The following is a 21,117-nucleotide window of genomic DNA, read 5'->3' as shown; positions in this document are numbered from 1 at the left end:
CGACACTTATTGACAACATATTTTGTAACATTGTAGATCAGACTGTAACTGGAGGCTTGTTAGTGAGTGACGTCAGTGATCATTTACCCGTGTTCATGGTGTACAATATTAACTGCAAAACATCCAAACCTGTAAATAGTGAATATTATCGTAGAGACACAACAGAAAGATCATTAACAGCACTAAAGAATGATTTAGCAAAACACAACTGGGATTCTGTTTTTCAAACGTCAGATATAAATGCAGCTTATAATTTATTTCATGACATTTTTTTCTCACTTTATGATACACACTGCCCCATCAAAAAATGCACTATAACTAACTCCACAAAAACTCCATGGATAACTAAAGGGCTTGCGAACGCTTGCAAAAAGAAAAATTATTTATATAGGACTTTTTTTAGGCATCAAACCATAGAAACAGAACAAAAGTACAAAACATATAAAAATAAATTAACCAGCATATTAAGAGCAAGCAGAAAAGAATACACCACCAAACTATTAATCCAAAAGAAAAGTGATATAAAGGGAATTTGGAAGGTATTAAATACAATTATTGGGCATGGTTCAAACAGTCCTTGTTATCCAGAGTTTTTTGTTGAGAACGACCAAATCATAAGTGACAAGAAGATGATTGCTGACGGCTTCAATATGTTTTTTGTTAAAGTTGGGCCTGAGCTGGCAAAAAAAATCCCAATTAATGATGTACAGCCTATGGAACTTATTGGAAAAAATCCTTACTCGATGTTCCTTACTCCGACTGTCGAAAAGGAAGTTTTAGAGATTATTCATAAAAGCAAGAACAAAACATCACGTGACATTTATGACCTCGACATGAGGACGGTCCGGAATGTAGCGGAAGAAATCATCAAACCATTCACATACATCTGCAATTTATCTTTTCAACTTGGACAATTTCCTTCACAAATGAAACTCTCAAAAGTCATCCCCATCTTCAAATCTGGAGACAAACACCACTTCACAAATTACCGGCCCGTCTCCCTTCTGCCACAGTTGTCAAAAATTTTGGAAAAATTATTTGATAATAGACTTCGTGGCTTCATTGAAAAACACACATTATTATCTGATTGTCAATATGGGTTCCGACAAAATAGGTCAACTTCATTAGCTTTAAGTGATCTAATAGAGAACATTACTAATGGTATCGAGAAAAACAAATTTGTTTTAGGAATTTTTATTGACCTGCAAAAGGCTTTCGATACCATTGATCACCAGATTTTGGTAAACAAACTGGAAAACTATGGCATAAGGGGAGTGGCAGGGAAATGGCTGAAGAGCTACTTGAATGAGAGACAGCAGATTGTTCAGATCGACCAACATCAATCTACACTCATGAACATAACCTGTGGAGTCCCCCAGGGGTCGATACTGGGACCCACACTATTTATAATGTATATCAATGAAATATGTAAAGTATCAACACTGCTGAAGTTCATCCTCTTTGCTGACGACACAACCATTACATGTGCAGGTGACGACGTTAAGCAACTTCTGGCCTCTGTAACTGAGGAGATGATCAAGTTAAAAACTTGGTTTAATACCAACAAATTGTCTCTCAATTTAAAGAAGACCAAAATCATGCTCTTTAGCAATCGCAAAAGTGAAATACCCATCAGGATTGTTATTGATGATACACCAATAGAATATGTTCAACAAAATTCATTCTTAGGAGTGGTAATAGATGAAAATATATCATGGAAGCCTCATATAAATTACCTGAGGACAAAAGTTGCTAAATGTGTTGGAATGATGAGGAGATCATGTCATTTATTGAACACCAATGCTCTGCTTTTATTGTATCATTCATTTATTATGTCATATCTAAACTATTGTGTTGAAGTCTGGGGAAATTGTTATAAATCCCATCTACAGCCTTTAGTCACTCTGCAGAAAAAGGCCATTAGGATTGTGTCCAATGTTCACTACTTACATCATTCAAATCCACTATTCATGGAGTTAAAGCAACTTAAACTGCACGATGTGATCAATTTTAAAACTGCTCAAATTATGTTTAGGGCATCCCAAAACTCTCTACCATCCAATATACAAAACCTATTCCAGGATAGAGATGCTCATCATAGTTACAGTCTAAGAGGAAACAACAAATTATATTTGCCTAAATTTAGAACAACTTTAAAATCAATGTGCATTTCAGTGCGTGGAGTCAGTCTGTGGAACAACTTAGGGGACGAGTTAAAAACTTGTTCTAACATGATTACATTTAAAAGACTGTTTAAAAAAGAAGTACTGAAGAAGTACGAGGAGGAAAGAGAGTGATGCCCTCAGCACAGAGCGATGGGAGAGAGGTGTATGGTCAGAGAGTGTTTGGGCCTGTGTGTGTGTGTATGTGTGTGTGTGTGTTTTGTCTCGTCTTGTCTTGTTTTATAGTAACAGTGGTACTATTGTATTGTTAGTGTACAGGAGCTTTTCTTGTTTTTGTTTGTATAGTATTGTTCTTGTATTATATTGTTTATGTTAAATGTGGAATGAGTGAGAGGGGTTGGGATATTATAAGCATTTGCTTCATCCAACCCCTTTTCAAGCCTTGCATACATGTTCCTGCCAAAATGTTTAAAAAAAAAAAGTGTGTGTTGTACTGTGCAGGTTTGAAATAAATAATTCAATCAATCAATCAATATTGTGGTTCCTACATTATATATCAATATATATCAATACAGTCTGCAAGGGATACAGTCCGTAAGCACACATGATTGTGCGTGCTGCTGGTCCACTAATAGTACTAACCTTTAACAGTTAATTGTACTCATTTTCATTCATTACTAGTTTCTATGTAACTGTTTTTATATTGTTTTACTTTCTTTTTTATTCAAGAAAATGTTTATAATTTATTTTTCTTATTTTATAATTTTTTTTAAAAAGTACTTTATCTTCACCATACCTGGTTGTCCAAATTAGGCATAATAATGTGTTAATTCCACGACTGCATATATCGGTTGATATCGGTATCGGTTGATATCGGTATCGGTAATTAAAGAGTTGGACAATATCGGAATATCGGATATCCCTAATATATATATATATATATATATATATATATATATATATATATATATATATGTATATGTATATGTAAATGGTAATGGGTTATACTTGTATAGCGCTTTTCTACCTTTTTAAGGAACTCAAAGCGCTCTGACACTATTTCCACATTCACCCATTCACACACACATTCACACACTGATGGGGGGAGCTGCCATGCAAGGTGCTAACCAGCACCCATCAGGAGCAAGGGTGAAGTGTCTTGCTCAAGAAACAACGGATGTGACTAGGATGGTAGAATGTGGGGATTGAACCAGTAACCCTCAGGTTGCTGGCACAGCCACTCTCCCAACTGCGCCACGCCGTTCCTGTGTGTATGTACAGTATATGTATACATGTGTGTGTGTGTGTGTGTGTGTGTGTGTGTGTGTGTGTGTGTGTGTGTGTGTGTGTGTGTGTGTGTGTGTGTGTGTGTGTGTGTGTGTGTGTGTGTGTGTGTGTGTGGTCAAAAGTTTACATGCACAATAATTTCTACAACTCTTATTTTTTTGTGATAGAGTGATTGGAGCACATACTTGTTGGTCACAAAAAACATTCATGAAGTTTGGTTCTTTTATGAATTTATTATGGGTCTACTGAAAATGTGAGCAAATGTGCTGGGTCAAAAGTATACATACAGCAATGTTAATATTTGCTTACATGTCCCTTGGCAAGTTTTACTGCAATAAGGCGCTTTTGGTAGCCATCCACAAGCTTCTACTTGAATTTTTGACCACTCCTCTTGACAAAATTGGTGCGGTTCAGCTAAATGTGTTGGTTTTCTGACATGGACTTGTTTCTTCAGCATTATCCACACGTTTAAGTCAGGACTTTGGGAAGGCTATTCTAAAACCTTCATTCTAGCCTGATTTAGCCATTCCTTTACCACTTTTGACGTGTGTTTGGGGTCATTGTCCTGTTGGAACACCCAACTGCGCCCAACACCCAACTGATGATTTTAGCTTGTCCTGAAGAATTTGGAGGTAATCTTCCTTTTTCGTGAAAAATGTTGACCAACTTCATCGACTAAAAGTAAATCGGTTTAGATGACTAAAATATGACTCGAACTAAACTAGATTTTTGTCAAAAGACTAGAACTAAATGAGAAAACTTCTGTCAAAATGAGCTCTGTTCCCCACCTGACCATGTGACCGTGTATCCGGCAGCTTGTCCCAAGAAGTTCAAGTGCAAGAACCAGCGCTGCCTCAATTTCACGCTCAAGTGCGACGGCTGGAACGACTGCGGCGACATGAGCGACGAACTCAACTGCAGTAAGAAGTCCTCACCATTGTTTCACCTGTGTGAAGTGCTCTCCTTATCATTGCAAATATTCAAATACCACTGCCGTTCGTTTGTCCTGTAAACATTTGAGTTTGTGTCGTTACGGTTCTTAAGTTATTCTAAAATACATTCTCTGAAAACGTTTGTACTATGCAAAAATGTTTTGTCTAACTATTGTATTTTTTTTTACTAAAGTGTTATTATCAAGGCTGTCAAAGTTGGCAATTATAGAATATTTAGCAGGCTGAATATTACATTTGAATAATTAATAGCGAGGGTTAAAACATTGGCATGCAGAGAAATGAAGACTATTAAACTGTACAACATGTAATGTACAGAATATCAGAAGAATTCATATCACAGATTACGTTACCAAACATCTTTGGCAATCAAAGTATGATTGTTATAATCCATATTTTGTGTTATTAATGCCTGAAACTGCTATCAAAACATGGTGTAGCTCCTCCTCCTCTGAATGCGAGTGCTCCTACAGCAGCAAATTCTGTATTCCTACAAAAGACAAAATCTGGCATTTCATTAACCCAAACTAATTGTCCAGTCATGGTAATATAAACCTGAAAATGATCTGTCTCCGGTACACTCTTTTAATGATGAAAAATTTTATTTATCTGCGGTTATCGCGATTAATTTTGAGTTACCTATGAACAAACTGAGATGAATCATGATTAAATACTTTAATCATTTGACAGCCCTAGTTATGATTCATAACCTGCTCCCCCAACCCCTTTGTCAAAATCTCCCCAAACTTGTTTATGCTACGTTTGTGACGCAACATTTTTTTGGTCCATTATTGTTTTTGTTATTAACTATTATAGTGTTTATGTTATTGATTATTGTAGTTTTTATGTTATTAATTATTATAGTTTTTATTTTATTAATTATTGTAGTTTTTATTGTATTTATTATGATAGTTTTATATTATCTAATATAGTTTTTATGTTATTAACTATGATCGTTTTATATTATCTCTTATGGTTTTTGTTATTAACTATTATAGTTTTTATGTTAACTATTATATATTTAACTATTATAGTTTTTGTTATCTATTATAATTTTAATGTTAACTATTGTAGTTTTTATGTTAACTATTATAGTTTTTATGTTAACATAGTTTTTATGTTATTAACTATTATAGTTTTTATGTTAACTATTATAGTTTTTATGTTATTAACTATTATAACAATGATAATAGTTAACATAAAAACTATAACAGTTAATAACATAAAACCCATAATAGTTTACATTAAAATTATAATAGTTAATAACATAAAATCTGTTACAGTTAATAACATAAAAACTACAATAGTTAATAACATAAAAACTATAATAGTTAACATAAAAACTATGTTATAAACTATTATAGTTTTTATGTTAACTATTATAGTTTTTATGTTAACTATTATAATTTTTATATTATAAACTATTAGTTTTATGTTAACTATTATAATTTTTAAGTTATAAACTATTATAGTTTTGATGTTAACTATTATAATTTTTAAGTTATAAACTATTATAGTTTTGATGTTTATAACTATTATAATTTTTTTGTTAACTATTATAGTTAATGTTTTATTATTCATAACCAGCCGCCCCACCTTGTCAGAATCTCCTCAAACTTGTCCCAAATGTTTACCCTTACAACAATTTGTTGTCTATTATGGTTTTATGGCGACCCCAAAAGGGACAAGCGGTAGAAAATGGATGGATATTACAAATGATAGTTTTTGTTACTATTGTGTTATTATTCATAACAAAACTTTACCCATTAGTTTGTGCTGCAAACATTTGTGGTCGATTATTAATGTGTAATTGTTAAAAATTAGATTAAACAATTTTGCAACACAAACACGTGGGGCAAGTTTGGTTATAAACAATAACACGTTAGCATAAACAAAATAATATTAAGTAACATAAAACTATAATAAGTCAAATAAAAACTATAATATTAATTAACATAGAAACTATAATATTAACATAATTATAACATTAAGTAACATAAAAACTATAATATTAGGTAACATAAAAACTATATTAACAACATAAAAGCTATAGTAGGTAACATAAAAACTATAATATTAACATAAAAGCTATGTTAGGTAACATATAAACTATAACATTAAGTAACATAAAAACTGTAACATTAAGTAAAATAAAGACTGTAATATTAAGTAACATAAAAACTATAATATTAGGTAACATAAAAACTATAACATTAAGTAACATAAAAACTAGAACATTATTAAACATAAAAACTATAATATTAAGTAACATAAAAACATAATATTAGGTAACATAAAAACTATGATAATAAGTAACGTAGATACTGTAATATTAAGTAACAACTATAATATTAAGTAACATAAAAACGATAATATTTAGTAACATACAAACGATAATATTTAGTAACATAAAAAACAATATTAAGTAACATAAAATCTATAATATTAAGTGACATAAAAAACATATTAAATTACCAGGGTGTACACCGCCTTCCGCCCGATTGTAGCTGAGATAGGCTCCAGCGCCCCCCGCGACCCCAAAAGGGAATAAGCGGTAGAAAATGGATGGATGGATAAAAAACAATATTAAGTAACATGGCCCTGCGATGAGGTGGCGACTTGTCCAGGGTGTACCCCGCCTTCCGCCCGATTGTAGCTGAGATAGGCTCCAGCGCCCCCCGCGACCCCAAAAGGGAATAAGCGGTAGAAAATGGATGGATGGATAAAAAACAATATTAAGTAACATGGCCCTGCGATGAGGTGGCGACTTGTCCAGGGTGTACCCCGCCTTCCGCCCGATTGTAGCTGAGATAGGCTCCAGCGCCCCCCGCGACCCCAAAAGGGAATAAGCGGTAGAAAATGGATGGATGGATAAAAAACAATATTAAGTAGCATAAAATCTATAATATTAAGTGACATAAAAAACATATTAAATTACATAAAAACTGTAATAAGTAATAACATAAAAACTATAAAAAGTAACATAAAAACTATAACATTTAGTAACATAAAAACTGATATAAAGTAACATAAAACTATGACATTAAGTAACATAAAAACGATAATATTTAGTAACATAAAAACTATAATATTTAATAACATAAAAAACATAATATTATGTAACATGAAAATTATTAGGTTACATAAAAACTATAATATTAAGTAACATAACTATAATATTAAGTAACATAAAAACGATAATATTTAGTAACACAAAATCTATAATATTTAGTAACATAAAAAACAATATTAAGTAACATAAAAACTATAATATTACGTAACATAAAAAACATGTTATTAAATGACATAAAAACTGTAATAAGTAACATAAAAACTATAATATTAAGTAACATAAAAACTATAACATTTAGTAACATAAAAACTATGATATTAAGTTACATAAAAACTATGATATTAAGTAACATAAAACTATGACATTAAGTAACATAAGAACTATAATATTAAGTAACATAAAAACTATAATATTAAGTAACATAAAAATGATAATATTTAGTAACATAAAAACTATAATATTTAATAACATAAAAAACATCATATTAAGTAACATGAAAATTATTAGGTTACATAAAAACTATAATATTAAGTAGCATAACAACTATAATAAGTGACATAAAAAACATAATAAGTAACATAAAAACTAATATTAAGTAACATAACAACTATAATGTTACGTAACATAACTATAATATTTAGTAACATAAAAACTATAATATTAAGTAGCATAAAAACTATAATATTTAGCAACATAAAAACATAATATTAAGTAACATAACAACTATAATATTTAGTAACATAAAAACATAATATTAAGTAACATAAAAACTATAATATTAAGTGACACAAAAAACATTAAGTGACATAAAAAATTTAATAAGTAACATAAAAACTAACATTTAGTAACATAAAAACATAATATTAAGTAACATAAAAACTATATTATTAAGTAACATAAACACTATATTATTAAGTAACATAAAAACTATAACATTTAGTAACATAAAAAACATCATACTAAGTAGCATAAAAACTATAACATTAAGTAACATAAAAAATATAATATTCAGTAACATAAAAACTATATATTAATTAACATAAAAACTATAACATTTAGTAACATAAAAAACATCATATTAAGTAACATAAAAACTATAATATTAAGTAACATAAAGGTTTGGCAAACATTTTTGCAGCACAAACGTTTGGGCCAAAAGTGGGAGATGTTGACAAGGTTGGGGCACAGGATGATGTCACTCGTCAGAAAATGTATTTCAGAATAATTTAAAAACCGTAACGGCACAAAGGGAAACATTTTTGCACAAATGTTCCACAAAGGAGTGTCCGTGTTATTTGAATATTTGCGACGACAAGGGGACAACTTCACAGAGTTTGTTAGCTAACCGCTGGTTCCCCGCAGAGTGCAGCTCGAAAAGCATCAGCTGCAAGAACGGGCTGTGCAAGCCCATGTTCTGGAAGTGTGACGGCGTGGACGACTGCGGCGACGGCACGGACGAGCAGAACTGCGGTGAGTCACCTGAGGAAGTGTCTAAAACAGGCCTGGGTATTTATTTTGACTCGGGGGCCACATTTAGAGAAAAAAAACGTGTCTGGGGGCCGGTATATCTATCTATCTATGTATATATACTGAATATATATATATAAATATGCCCACACACATACACACACACATAAACTGTGAAAATGTGCTGTACAGTATGTGTGTTTGGGTCCTAACACTAATACAAAACCTCACAATAATGTCTGATTGAATGCTAAAAATGTTATGACAGACCGCCTTAAAAAAACGGGATGGAATTTTACATTTTCTACTGAATGAGACACCCAGAAAGTACATGACAATAATGTGGGGTTTACAATATTAACTATGAAGCATAAAACACTGAATATTGACAAGATATGAACGTCGATCCTCTATTACTTCTCACACCCCTTCTCGATCTACATTATTTACAATCACGCGAAACACAACGCAAATGCAACAAACGCGGCGAAATATGAACGTGAAGAGTAAAAAACCCCACCTACAATCTGATATAATATCACTTTTATTGCAGAGCTTTGTTGTAAAAATCTCCTTCCACGTCTGTCCCTGACACCCACATTTCAGGCTCTAGAAACAGTCTGTGGAAACGCTCCCCACCCACACTGCTTGGTGCCTCGTGGCTTGCATTACCATAGAAACTAATTAGATGACCATAGTACCGTATTTTTCGGAGTATAAGTCGCACCGGCCAAAAATAATAAATAAAGAAAAAAACATATAAGTCGCACTGGAGTATAAGTCGCATTTTTTGGGGAAATGTATTTGATAGAACCCAACACCAAGAATAGACATTTGAAAGGTAATTTAAAATAAATAAAGAATAGTGAACAACAGGCTGAATAAGTGTACGTTATATGAGGCATAAATAACCAACTGGTATGTTAACGTAACATATTATGGTAAGAGTCATTCAAATAACTATAACATATAGAACATGCTATACGTTTACCAAACAATCTGTCACTCCTAATCGCTAAATCCCATGAAATCTTATACGTCTAGTCTCTTACGTGAATGAGATAAATAATATTTGATATTTTACGCTAATGTGTTAATAATTTCACACATAAGTTGCTCCTGAGTATAAGTCGCACCCCCGGCCAAACTATGAAAAAAACTGCGACTTATAGTCCGAAAAATACGGTAAGTAATTAGATTACCATATTAACTACCGTATTTTATTACTATAATATTAAGTAACATAAAAACATAATATTAGGTAACATACAGACTATGATAATAAGTAACATAAATACTGTAATATTAAGTAACATAACTATAATATTAAGTAACATAAAAACGATAATATTTAGTAACATAAAAACGATAATATTTAGTAACATAAAAAACAATATTTAGTAACATAAAATCTATAATATTAAGTGACATAAAAACATATTAAATTACATAAAAACTGTAATAAGTAACATAAAAACTATAATAAGTAACATAAAAACTATAACATTTAGTAACATAAAAACTACGATATTAAGTAACATAAAAACTATGACATTAAGTAACATAGCAACTATAATATTAAGTAACATAAAAACAATAATATTTAGTAAAGACATGCACCTGGGGATAAGTTGATTGGCAACACTAAATTGGCCCTAGTGTGTGGATGTGAGTGTGAATGTTGTCTGTCTATCTGTGTTGGCCCTGCGATGAGGTGGCGACTTGTCCACGGTATTTATGCCTCATATAACGTACACTTATTCAGCCTGTTGTTCACTATTCTTTATTTAGTTTAAATTGCCTTTCAAATGTCTATTCTTGGTGTTGGGTCTTATCAAATACATTCCCCCAAAAAATGCAACTTACATATGTTTTTTTCCTTCTTTATTATGCATTTTCGGCAGGTGCGACTTATACTCCGGTGCGACTTATACTCCGAAAAATACGGTAATTAGATTACCATAGTAACTAGTATATCATGCAAAAGTGCAGATTCCAAGCATTGAAAGACTTAGTATAGTTGAAGACTTCCGGTCATTAGAAAACATGACTGCACATCATAATGGCAGCTACACTTTCCATCTTAAAGATGTAAAAAAATGATTTGGGAATGTCCGGCGGGCCAGATTGAAAAGCTCAACGGGCCGCATGTGGCCCCCGGGCCTTAGTTTGCCTAGCCTGGTCTAAAAGGTGTGTAAACTCTGGGCTTGGTCCATGCAGGCGGCTGTCGGCCCGACCAGCTCTCCTGTAAGAACGGCAAGTGCGTCTCAGAGAAGAGTCGCTGCGACGGGCGAGACGACTGCGGCGACGGGTCTGACGAGCTGGACTGTGCCCGAGGTGAACTCCCTTATGGGGAAACGTGTGTTTGGCTTGTGGAGGTTTGGCTCTGAGGCCAGCGCGCTCTTCTTGCAGGGTTTTCGCCCGTGAGCTGCACCCAGCTGACGTACAGGTGCGAGGACAACACGTGCGTCAGCAAGGTCAACCCCGAATGTGACGGCACCGCCGACTGCTCCGACGGCTCCGACGAGAAGAACTGCGGTGAGTGCGCTCGCCACTTGACTCTCCCGTCGACTTCCTGTTTGTTTGACCGGACCGTGCGGGCCCTTCAGACTGCGGCAGGAGCATGTTCAAGACCTCGCGCATCGTCGGCGGTCAGGAGGCGGAGGCCGGCGAGTTCCCGTGGCAGGTCAGCCTCCACGTCAAGGGCTACGGTCACGTGTGCGGCGCCTCCCTCATCAGTCCTCAATGGCTGGTCACCGCCGCTCACTGTGTGCAAGATGACGCCAAGACCAGGTACCTTAGCTCCGCCCTCATCCACACCTTAGCTCCACCTTGCCTTTTAGCCCCACACTAACTTCATTTCTTAACTCCGCCCACTTGGGTCCTCCCTAATTGCATGCGCCGACCATGCTGCATAGCCCCACCCATGTTTTCTTGACTCCGCCCACACCGTCTTAACCCCGCCTTCTCCAAGCACCATCCTTGCAGCAGACATCATCGCCTCATTTGTTTTTAGCTCCGCCCTCACTGTGTGTCACTAATCTTGATGAATGGCTCTGTCATATTCTTTAGCTCCGCCCCTTAAGGCCCTTCAGGGCTGCAACTATTAATCAATTAATTTGATTAGAAAAAAGCTTTGATTTATATTCTGTGGCTTAGATGATTCGTTTAATGAGTGTGACCGCTTTAAAGAATGTAAAACAAATTGGATAGAAAGTAATTAAAAGGTATCAGAAGTAAAGGAAAGGGAAAAGAGAATAAAACAGGCCAATGGAAGGTAAAAGAAGGCATATAGGGGAAACAAATAGATCGACAAAAGGTAAAAGATTAAAAAGGTAAAAGAGGGTAGATAAAGGTAAAAGACAGAATATAGAAGGTAAAATACATAAATAGAAGGTAAAAGGAGGTAAATGGAAGGTAAAAGTAGTAAACAAAAGGGAGATTAAAGATAAAAGCCAGAAGGAATATAGAAAGTAAAATAAGTTAAATAGAAGGTAAAATAAGGTAAATAAAAGGTTAAATAAGTGAAAGGAAGTAGAATGGAAGGTCAAATACGGTAAATGAAAGGTAAAAGGTAAACAGAAGGTTTAATTTAGATAAATAAGAGATAAAGCAAGTAAAATAGAAGATACAAGAATGTAATTAAAAGGTAAAAGAAGGTAAACAAGTTAAATAGAAGGTAAATGAAAGTAAGTAAAAGGTCAAATAAGGTAAGTAAAAGGCAAAGGAAAGTAAATAGAAGGAAAAATATAGTGAAATAAAAGGTGAAGAAAGTTAAATAAAAGGGAAATTAAGGTGAATAAAAGTTAAGAGAAGGTAAAACAAGTTAAATAGAAGGTATATAAAAGGTAAAGCAAGGTAAATAGAGGGTGATAAAGTTAAAAGTTGGTACAAAAATCATTATTGCAACGATTTTCCCTTAAACACACACTGAGGCTACAAAGTGTGTTTTATCCGATTACTCGATTAATTGAATACAACCAATGGACAGATTACTTGATTAATTGGACAAACTAATGGACAGATTATGGGATTAATCTAACGAACTAAAGGCTAGATTAGTCGATTAATTGAACAAACTAACAGCTAAATTACTTCATTACTCAAACAAAGTAATGGATGGATTAGTTGATTAATCAAACAAACTAAAGGCTAGATTCGTCGATTAATCAAACAAACTAAAGGCTAGATTAGTCGATTAATTGACAAACTAATGGATGGATTAGTCGATTAATTGATAAACTAATGGCTAGATTAGTCGATTAATAGAACAAATTAATGACTACATTACTTCATTAATTGAACAAAGTAATGGATAGATTAGTTGATTAATCAAACAAACTAAAGTCTAGATTAGTTGATTAATTGACAAACTAATGGATGGATTAGTCGATTAATTGACAAACTAATGGCTACATTAGTTGATTAATTGACAAACTTTTAATGGATGGATTAGTCTATTAAACAAACTAAAGGCTAGATTAGTCAATTAATCGACAAACTAATGGATAGATTAGACGATTAATCAAACAAACTAAAGGCTAGATTAGTCGATTAATTGACAAACTAATGGATGGATTAGTCAATTGACAAACTAATGGCTAGATTAGTCGATTAATAGAACAAACTAATGACTACATTACTTCATTAGTCGAACAAAGTAATGGATAGATTAGTTGATTAATCAAACAAACTAAAGTCTAGATTAGTTGATTAATTGACAAACTAATGGATGGATTAGTCGATTAATTGACAAACTAATGGCTACATTAGTTGATTAATTGACAAACTAATTGATAGATTAGTCGATTAATCAAACAAACTAAAGGCTAGATTAGTCGATTAATCGACAAATTAATGGATAGATTAGTCGATTAATCAAACAAACTAAAGGCTACATTAGTCGATTAATCGACAAACTAATGGATAGATTAGTCGATTAATCAAACAAACTAAAGGCTAGATTAGTCGATTAATCGACAAACCAATCGCTAGATTAGTCGATTAATAGAACAAACTAATGACTACATTACTTCATTAATTGAACAAAGTAATGGATAGATTAGTTGATTAATCAAACAAACTAAAGTCTAGATTAGGTGATTAATTGACAAACTAATGGATGGATTAGTCGATTAATCAAACAAACTAAAGGCTAGATTAGTCGATTAATCGACAAACGAATGGATGGATTAGTCGATTAATCAAACAAACTAAAGGCTAGATTAGTCGATTAATCGACAAACTAATGGGTGGATTAGTCGATTAATCAAACAAACTAAAGGCTAGATTAGTCGATTAATCGACAAACTAATGGGTAGATTAGTCGTTTACAAAAATAATTGATAGCTGCAGCGCTACTAAGCTAGCTGTGTAGCTCCAGCCACAATTCCTGGTTCCACGCTCACCTTTAAGCTCCACCCACATTGCTGAGCACTAACCTCGAAGAATACCTCCACCTTATTTTCTAAGCTCCGCCCTCATTTAGAAGCACGTTCCGCTTGACTCCTTCCTGAGTGTTTAGCCCCGCCCTCACTCGTTACATTGTCTTTTCTGCTAAGCCCCTCCCTCCTAAACGCTCCGCCCCTTTTGCTTAGCTCCTCCCTCCCCGGTACAAATGACTCCTTTGCTGCAAAGCTCCGCCCCCCTTGCTGCTAACGCTGATAAAAAAAAAATGTGCGCAGGTACTCCCAGCCCGCCACGTGGGAGGCGTACATGGGCCTCCACACCCAGGGCAAAATCCCCAGCACGGTGGCGAAGAGGAACCTGAAGAGGATCATCGCGCACCCCAACTACAACGACTTCACCTTCGACAACGACATCGCCCTGATGGAGCTGGACAGCCCGGTGGTCTACAACGACTACATCCGGCCCATCTGCGTGCCGGCCGCGCAGCACGACTTCCCGGTGGGGAGCACCGTGTGGATCACGGGCTGGGGCGCCACGCGGGAGGGAGGCGAGTCTCCACACTGAGCTGCCACGGTATTGAACCAACACCGCCATAAACAAGGTCTTTCTGCATGCGCTTCAGGTTTTGCCGCAACGCTGCTGCAGAAGGCGCAGGTCCGCATCATCAACCACGGCGTGTGTGACGGTCTGATGGGGGGGCAGCTGACCACCAGGATGATGTGTGCCGGCGTGCTGAGCGGAGGAGTCGACGCTTGTCAGGTGACATCACTTCCTGTCTTTTCCCTCTTGCCCTATGTTTGAGACCAAAGTGGAGCCTCCATTTACAAACTTAACCTCTTAAGGCCCAAGCTGTTTAATTACATGCTTTTTTTTTTATTTCTCTTTACAATTTGGCCTTATTGAACCCTAATTAGAATAAAAACTAAGAATCATCTTTTTATATGATGTACTTAGTCCATAAGTACACAAACGTGTACTTCATGTTAGTGACATGCTCATTCTTATTTTCACACTTTTTTTTTTTTCAAAATTCCATTGTATGTTATACTCTTCTGACACCACCAGATGGCAGTATAAGTGTCCACATAAGTGGCCATAAGACCCCAATTCAGTAGAGCAGTGTTTTTCAACCTTTTTTGAGGCAAGGCACATTTTTCTCATTTAAAAAATCCGGAGGCACACCACCAGCAGAAAATGTTAAAAAAAATGAAACTCCACCAGGTCGTCATGCCTTATTTTGAGTTTGTTAGTGTTTTCCTGTGTGTAGTGCTTTAGTTCTTGTCTTGCGCTGTTATTTTGGTGGCTCTTCCTGTTTTGTTGGTGTTTTCCTGTAGCAGTTTCATGTCTTCCGTTGAGCGCTATTCCGCGCACCTGCTTTGTGTTAGCAAGCAAGGCTATTTACATTGTTGCCATCCTTCTTTGTGTGGACATTGTTGATTGTCATGTCAAGAACGGACGTACTTTGTGGACGCAGTAAGTTTTTGCTGTCGTCCAGCGTTCTGTTTCTGTTTACTTTGTAGCCAGTTCAGTTTTACTTTCGTTTTGCATAGCTATTGCCTTTCCCTTACGTAAATTTTTGGTTTAAGCATTACATACCTTTTTACCTGCACACTGCCTCCCGATGTGGTCTGCATATTGGGATCACAACAAACCATTCTCGTCTCACCCGACACTTTACGACTTTTACAAAGCAATTAACTACCTGCTGCCACCTACTGACATGGAGTATTACGTGGTTTACACAGCACAGACACTAAGGAACGGCACATTATTTGCAGATTATAATCATTGATTTGCAAAAAATATTTTTTGGACCAATTAGGTGAAGTTGCATAATTTCCCACGGCACACCAGACAATATCTCACGGCACACTAGTGTGCCGCGGCACAGTGGTTGAAAAACTCTGCAGTAGTGTACACAATTTTGGAAATAAGAGCTAAAAGGTGCTGTCCACGCATGTGGCCACTAACCCTTTAGAGCAGTGGTTCTTAATCTTGTTGGAGGTACCGAACCCCACCAGTTTCATTCACTGAACCCTTTAGTGAAAAATATTATCATCCATCCATCCATTGTCTACCGCTTATTCCCTTTTGGGGTCGCGGGGGGCGCTGGAGCCTATCTCAGCTACAATCGGGCGGAAGGCGGGGTACACCCTGGACAAGTCGCCACCTCATCGCAGGGCCAACACAGATAGACAGACAACATTCACACTCACATCCACACACTCAAGATAGTTATGTTTTTTTACTGGTGCACAAAATGAACCGTGCAAAAACAAAACCAACACAGTGCATGAACTCGCAACAAATTAGCTAAAATCATCAGTTGGGCGCAGTTGGGTGTTCCAACAGGACAATGACCCCAAACACATGTCAAAAGTGGTAAAGGAATGGCTAAATCAGGCTAGAATTAAGGTTTTAGAATGGCCTTCCCAAAGTCCTGACTTAAACGTGCGGACAATGCTGAAGAAACAAGTCCATGTCAGAAAACCAACACATTTAGCTGAACGGCACCAATTTTGTCAAGAGGAGTGGTCACACATTCAAGCAGAAGCTTGTGGATGGCTACCAAAAGCGCCTTATTGCAGTGAAACTTGCCAAGGGACATGTAAGCAAATATTAACATTGCTGTATGTATACTTTTGACCCAGCACATTTTCAGTAGACCCATAATAAATTCATAAAAGAACCAAACTTCATGAATGTTTTTTCTGACCAACAAGTACCGTATTTTTCGGAGTATAAGTCGCTCCGGAGTATAAGTCGCTGGCCGAAAAATGCATAATAAAGAAGGAAAAAAAACATATATAAGTCGCACTAGAGCAGATCTGGGCCAAAGAAAGCCCGGGGGCCACATGCGGCCCGTTAAGCTTTTCAATCTGGCCCGCCGGACATTCCCCAAAAATGATTTTAGATCTTTAAGATGTGAACTGTAGCTGCCATTATGATGTGCAGTGATGTTTAAACTGCAGATTTTTACAACAAAGTTGTAAAGTTTAGTGATGTATCAGATTGCAGGTGGGGTTTGCGTTCATTTCTTTGTGTTTGTTGCATTGTTTCGCTTGATTGTAAAATATGTGGATGGAGAGTGGGTGTGACGTTCATATGTTGTCAATATTCAGTGTTTTATCGTTCATAGTTAATATTGTAAATCCCACATTCTTTATTTTCATGTACATTCTGGATGTCCCATTTAGTAAAAAAAAAAAAAGAGTAAAATTCCATTCCGTTTTTTCAGGCGGTCTGTCATAACGTCTTTAGCATTCAATCAGACATATTGTGAGGTTTAGTGTTAGTGTTCCTAAAAATAGATATACCGGCCCCCAGGCACATTTTTTTCTCTAAACGTGGCCCCTTGAGGCAAAATAATTGCCCAGGCCTGCACTAGAGTATAAGTCACATTTTTGGGGGAAATGTTTCGCCAGTCCCTTACAAGTTTCTCGCTTACTCCAAACTTTCTTTCTGCTGCTCGATTGCTGTTTTCTGCTGCATATTTCACTACTTCCAGCTTGTAATCTGCATTATATGATTTCCTTTTCAATGCCATTTTTGTTCAGCCCTTCTCAGTTTTTAGAAGTCACCGCCAATGTTGAAATGATCCATTTTCATAGGTACAGAAGTAGTAGCAGGTAGCATCTTTTTTTTTTACAATGCACTTCTGCCATGACCCCCCCCCGCCAAATTTTTATTGGTTGATGTGTGTGTGTGACGATTGCTGATATACGCCTAGTCCAGGGGTCGGCAACCCAAAATGTTGAAAGAGCCATATTGGACAAAAGATACAAAAACACATTTGTCTGGAGCCGCAAAAAATTAAAAGCCATATTACATACAGATAGTGTGTCATGAGATATAAATTGAATTAAGAAGACTTAAAGGAAACTAAATGACCTCAAATGTAGCTACAAATGAGGCATAATGATGCAATATGTACATATAGCTAGCCTAAATAGCATGTTAGCATCGATTAGCTCACAGTCATGCAGTGATTAAATATGTCTGATTAGCACTCCACACAAGTCAATAACATCAACAAAACTCACCTTTGTGCATTCATGCACAAAGTTAAAAGTTTGGTGGACAAAATGAGACAGAAAAAGGATAAAACACGTCCTAGGAAGTCGGAGAAAGTTGTATATGTAAACAAACTAAGGTGAGTTCAAGGACCGCCAAAATTAGTAGGACAAAACGGCGCTTGCCAAATACTGGAATCAGTGAAGCATGTTTAATATAAACAGTGTGATTTATAACAATTAGGGAGGTTTGTGTCATGTTTGTCCTCCTACAGAAAACATACTAAAACAAACAAAAAAAAATTTCCCCTCATCTTTTTCCATTTTTCATAAATTTTTAAAAAAGCTCCAGAGAGCCACTAGGGTGGCGCTAAGGAGCCGCATTGCGGCTCTAGAGCCGCGGGTTGCCGACCTTTGGCCTAGTCTCTTACGCGAATGAGATAAATATTATTTGATATTTTACGGTAATGTGTTAATCATTTCACACATAAGTCGCTCCTGAGTACAAACCCCGTTTCCATATGAGTTGGGAAATTGTGTTGGATGTAAATATAAACGGAATACAATGATTTGCAAATCCTTTTCAACCCATATTCAATTGAATATGCTACAAAGACAACATATTTGATGTTCAAACTCATAAACTTTATTTTTTTTTTGGCAAATAATAATTAACTTAGAATTCCATGGCTGCAACACGTGCCAAAGTAGTTGGGAAAGGGCATGTTCACCACTGTGTTACATGGCCTTTCCTTTTAACAACACTCAGTAAACGTTTGGGAACTGAGGAGACACATTTTTGAAGCTTCTCAGGTGGAATTCTTTCCCATTCTTGCTTGATGTACAGCTTAAGTTGTTCAACAGTCTCCCTTGTGGTATTTTAGGCTTCATAATGCGCCACACATTTTCAATGGGAGACAGGTCTGGACTACAGGCAGACCAGTCTAGTACGCACACTCTTTTACTATGAAGCCACGTTGATGTAACACACGGCTTGGCATTGTCTTGCTGAAATAAGCAGGGGCGTCTATGGTAACGTTGCTTGGATGGCAACATATGTTGCTCCAAAACCTGTATGTACCTTTCAGCATTAATGGCGCCTTCACAGATGTGTAAGTTACCCATGTCTTGGGCACTAATACACCCCCATACCATCACAGATGCTGGCTTTTCAACTTTGCGCCTAGAACAATCCGGATGGTTCTTTTCCTCTTTGGTCCTTAGGACACGACGTCCACAGTTTCCAAATAACAATTTGAAATGTGGACTCGTCAGACCACAGAACACTTTTCCACTTTGCATCAGTCCATCTTAGATGAGCTCAGGCCCAGCGAAGCCGACGGCGTTTCTGGGTGTTGTTGATAAACGGTTTTCGCCTTGCATAGGAGAGTTTTACCTTGCACTTACAGATGTAGCGACCAACTGTAGTTACTGACAGTGGGTTTCTGAAGTATTCCTGAGCCCATGTGGTGATATCCTTTACACACTGATGTCGCTTGTTGATGCAGTACAGCCTGAGGGATCGAAGGTCACGGGCTTAGCTGCTTACGTGCAGTGATTTCTCCAGATTCTCTGAACCCTTTGATGATATTACGGAGCGTAGATGGTGAAATCCCTAAATTCCTTGCATTAGCTGGTTAAGAAAGGTTTTTCTTAAACTGTTCAACAATTTGCTCAGGCATTTGTTGACAAAGTGGTGACCCTCGCCCCATCCTTGTTTGTGAATGACTGAGCATTTCATGGAATCTACTTTTATACCCAATCATGGCACCCACCTGTTCCCAATTTGCCTGTTCACCTGTGGGATGTTCCAAATAAGTGTTTGATGAGCATTCCTCAGCACAATGCTAACAACACGTGTCTTTGTCTTCCTCAGGGCGACTCCGGCGGGCCGCTTTCCATTCCGTCGGGCAACCGCATGTTCCTGGGCGGGGTGGTCAGCTGGGGCGATGGCTGCGCGCGCAGGAACAAGCCCGGAATCTACACCACGGTCACCAAATTCCGCGGCTGGATCAAACAGAACACGGGGGTGTAGAAGAAAGGGCCCCGGGGCCTCGGGACACAAACACGGACTGAGACACGCACGTCAGTGTGTGCCGTCGACTTGCCAGCCCCGACGTGCGGGCGGGAGACCGCCCCCTGCTGGGCTGGCAGCAGCACTGTTCTGTGTCCACTGTGATTTGTAAATAGCTTTTATTGGCTGTGTTAGCATATTTGGCTCATACTGTGCTTTTCTCCGTCTTTTCTCCGCCATACACTAAAGACAAAGCTCAATCCACCCTACCTCCTCGGACGCGGTCCACATTTAACCTCTTTAGTCAGAGGTCCCTGAACGCATCTTTGGTTTGAAATACCGTAGCAGCGATGTCATCACTACAGAGAAGGCTTTTTTAAAAAATAGTTTTTATCTCAACAAATGGGTGGAGCAACAGTCAGTGTGCAGTTTTTAGCAGATGTTTTAAATAAAATATTTCTAATATAAGTCCGAGCATAGTGTCTTTTCTCCTTTCCGTTTTGAGGCCCTTAACATGCACGGAAAGTCCCCATAGTCTTCAGCCGCGTCAAGTATGGTGTAAAATGTTACATTTTTGGGGTCCCGAAAATGACATTTCAAAATTGCCACCTATAGAATTAGAAGGAGAAAAAAAAATCACCTGTTTCACGTTTTGACACAAAAATGGCAGGAGACGTCTATAATGACGAGACGCTCGTAAAAAGTCTTGGGAGGAGTTCGTTAAAGTACGACCCCATTTTATTTATTTTTTAAATGGCCAAAATCCATCAGAGCTATCTAA

At 36.7% G+C, this 21,117-nt stretch overlaps 1 protein-coding gene across 1 annotated transcript in view; it reads left to right on the top strand.

The window, feature by feature from the left end:
- Positions 1-20,804, top strand: part of st14a (ST14 transmembrane serine protease matriptase a) — a 60,186-nt gene extending 39,382 nt beyond the window's left edge. The window contains exons 12-19 of the mRNA XM_061972400.1: positions 4,226-4,330; positions 8,796-8,903; positions 11,121-11,237; positions 11,313-11,438; positions 11,510-11,697; positions 14,589-14,856; positions 14,932-15,068; positions 20,199-20,804. Coding sequence (XP_061828384.1) covers positions 4,226-4,330; positions 8,796-8,903; positions 11,121-11,237; positions 11,313-11,438; positions 11,510-11,697; positions 14,589-14,856; positions 14,932-15,068; positions 20,199-20,357 — 1,208 coding nt within the window. The 3' untranslated portion in view covers positions 20,358-20,804. The remainder of the gene's footprint in view (positions 1-4,225; positions 4,331-8,795; positions 8,904-11,120; positions 11,238-11,312; positions 11,439-11,509; positions 11,698-14,588; positions 14,857-14,931; positions 15,069-20,198) is intronic.
- The last annotated feature ends 313 nt before the right edge of the window (positions 20,805-21,117 follow it).

The sequence above is a fragment of the Nerophis lumbriciformis genome, linkage group LG17 (assembly GCF_033978685.3).
Source record: "Nerophis lumbriciformis linkage group LG17, RoL_Nlum_v2.1, whole genome shotgun sequence".
Classification (NCBI taxonomy): domain Eukaryota; kingdom Metazoa; phylum Chordata; class Actinopteri; order Syngnathiformes; family Syngnathidae; genus Nerophis; species Nerophis lumbriciformis.
The sequence above is the reverse complement of the archived record's forward strand: the minus strand, read 5'-3'. Positions and strand labels throughout refer to the sequence as shown.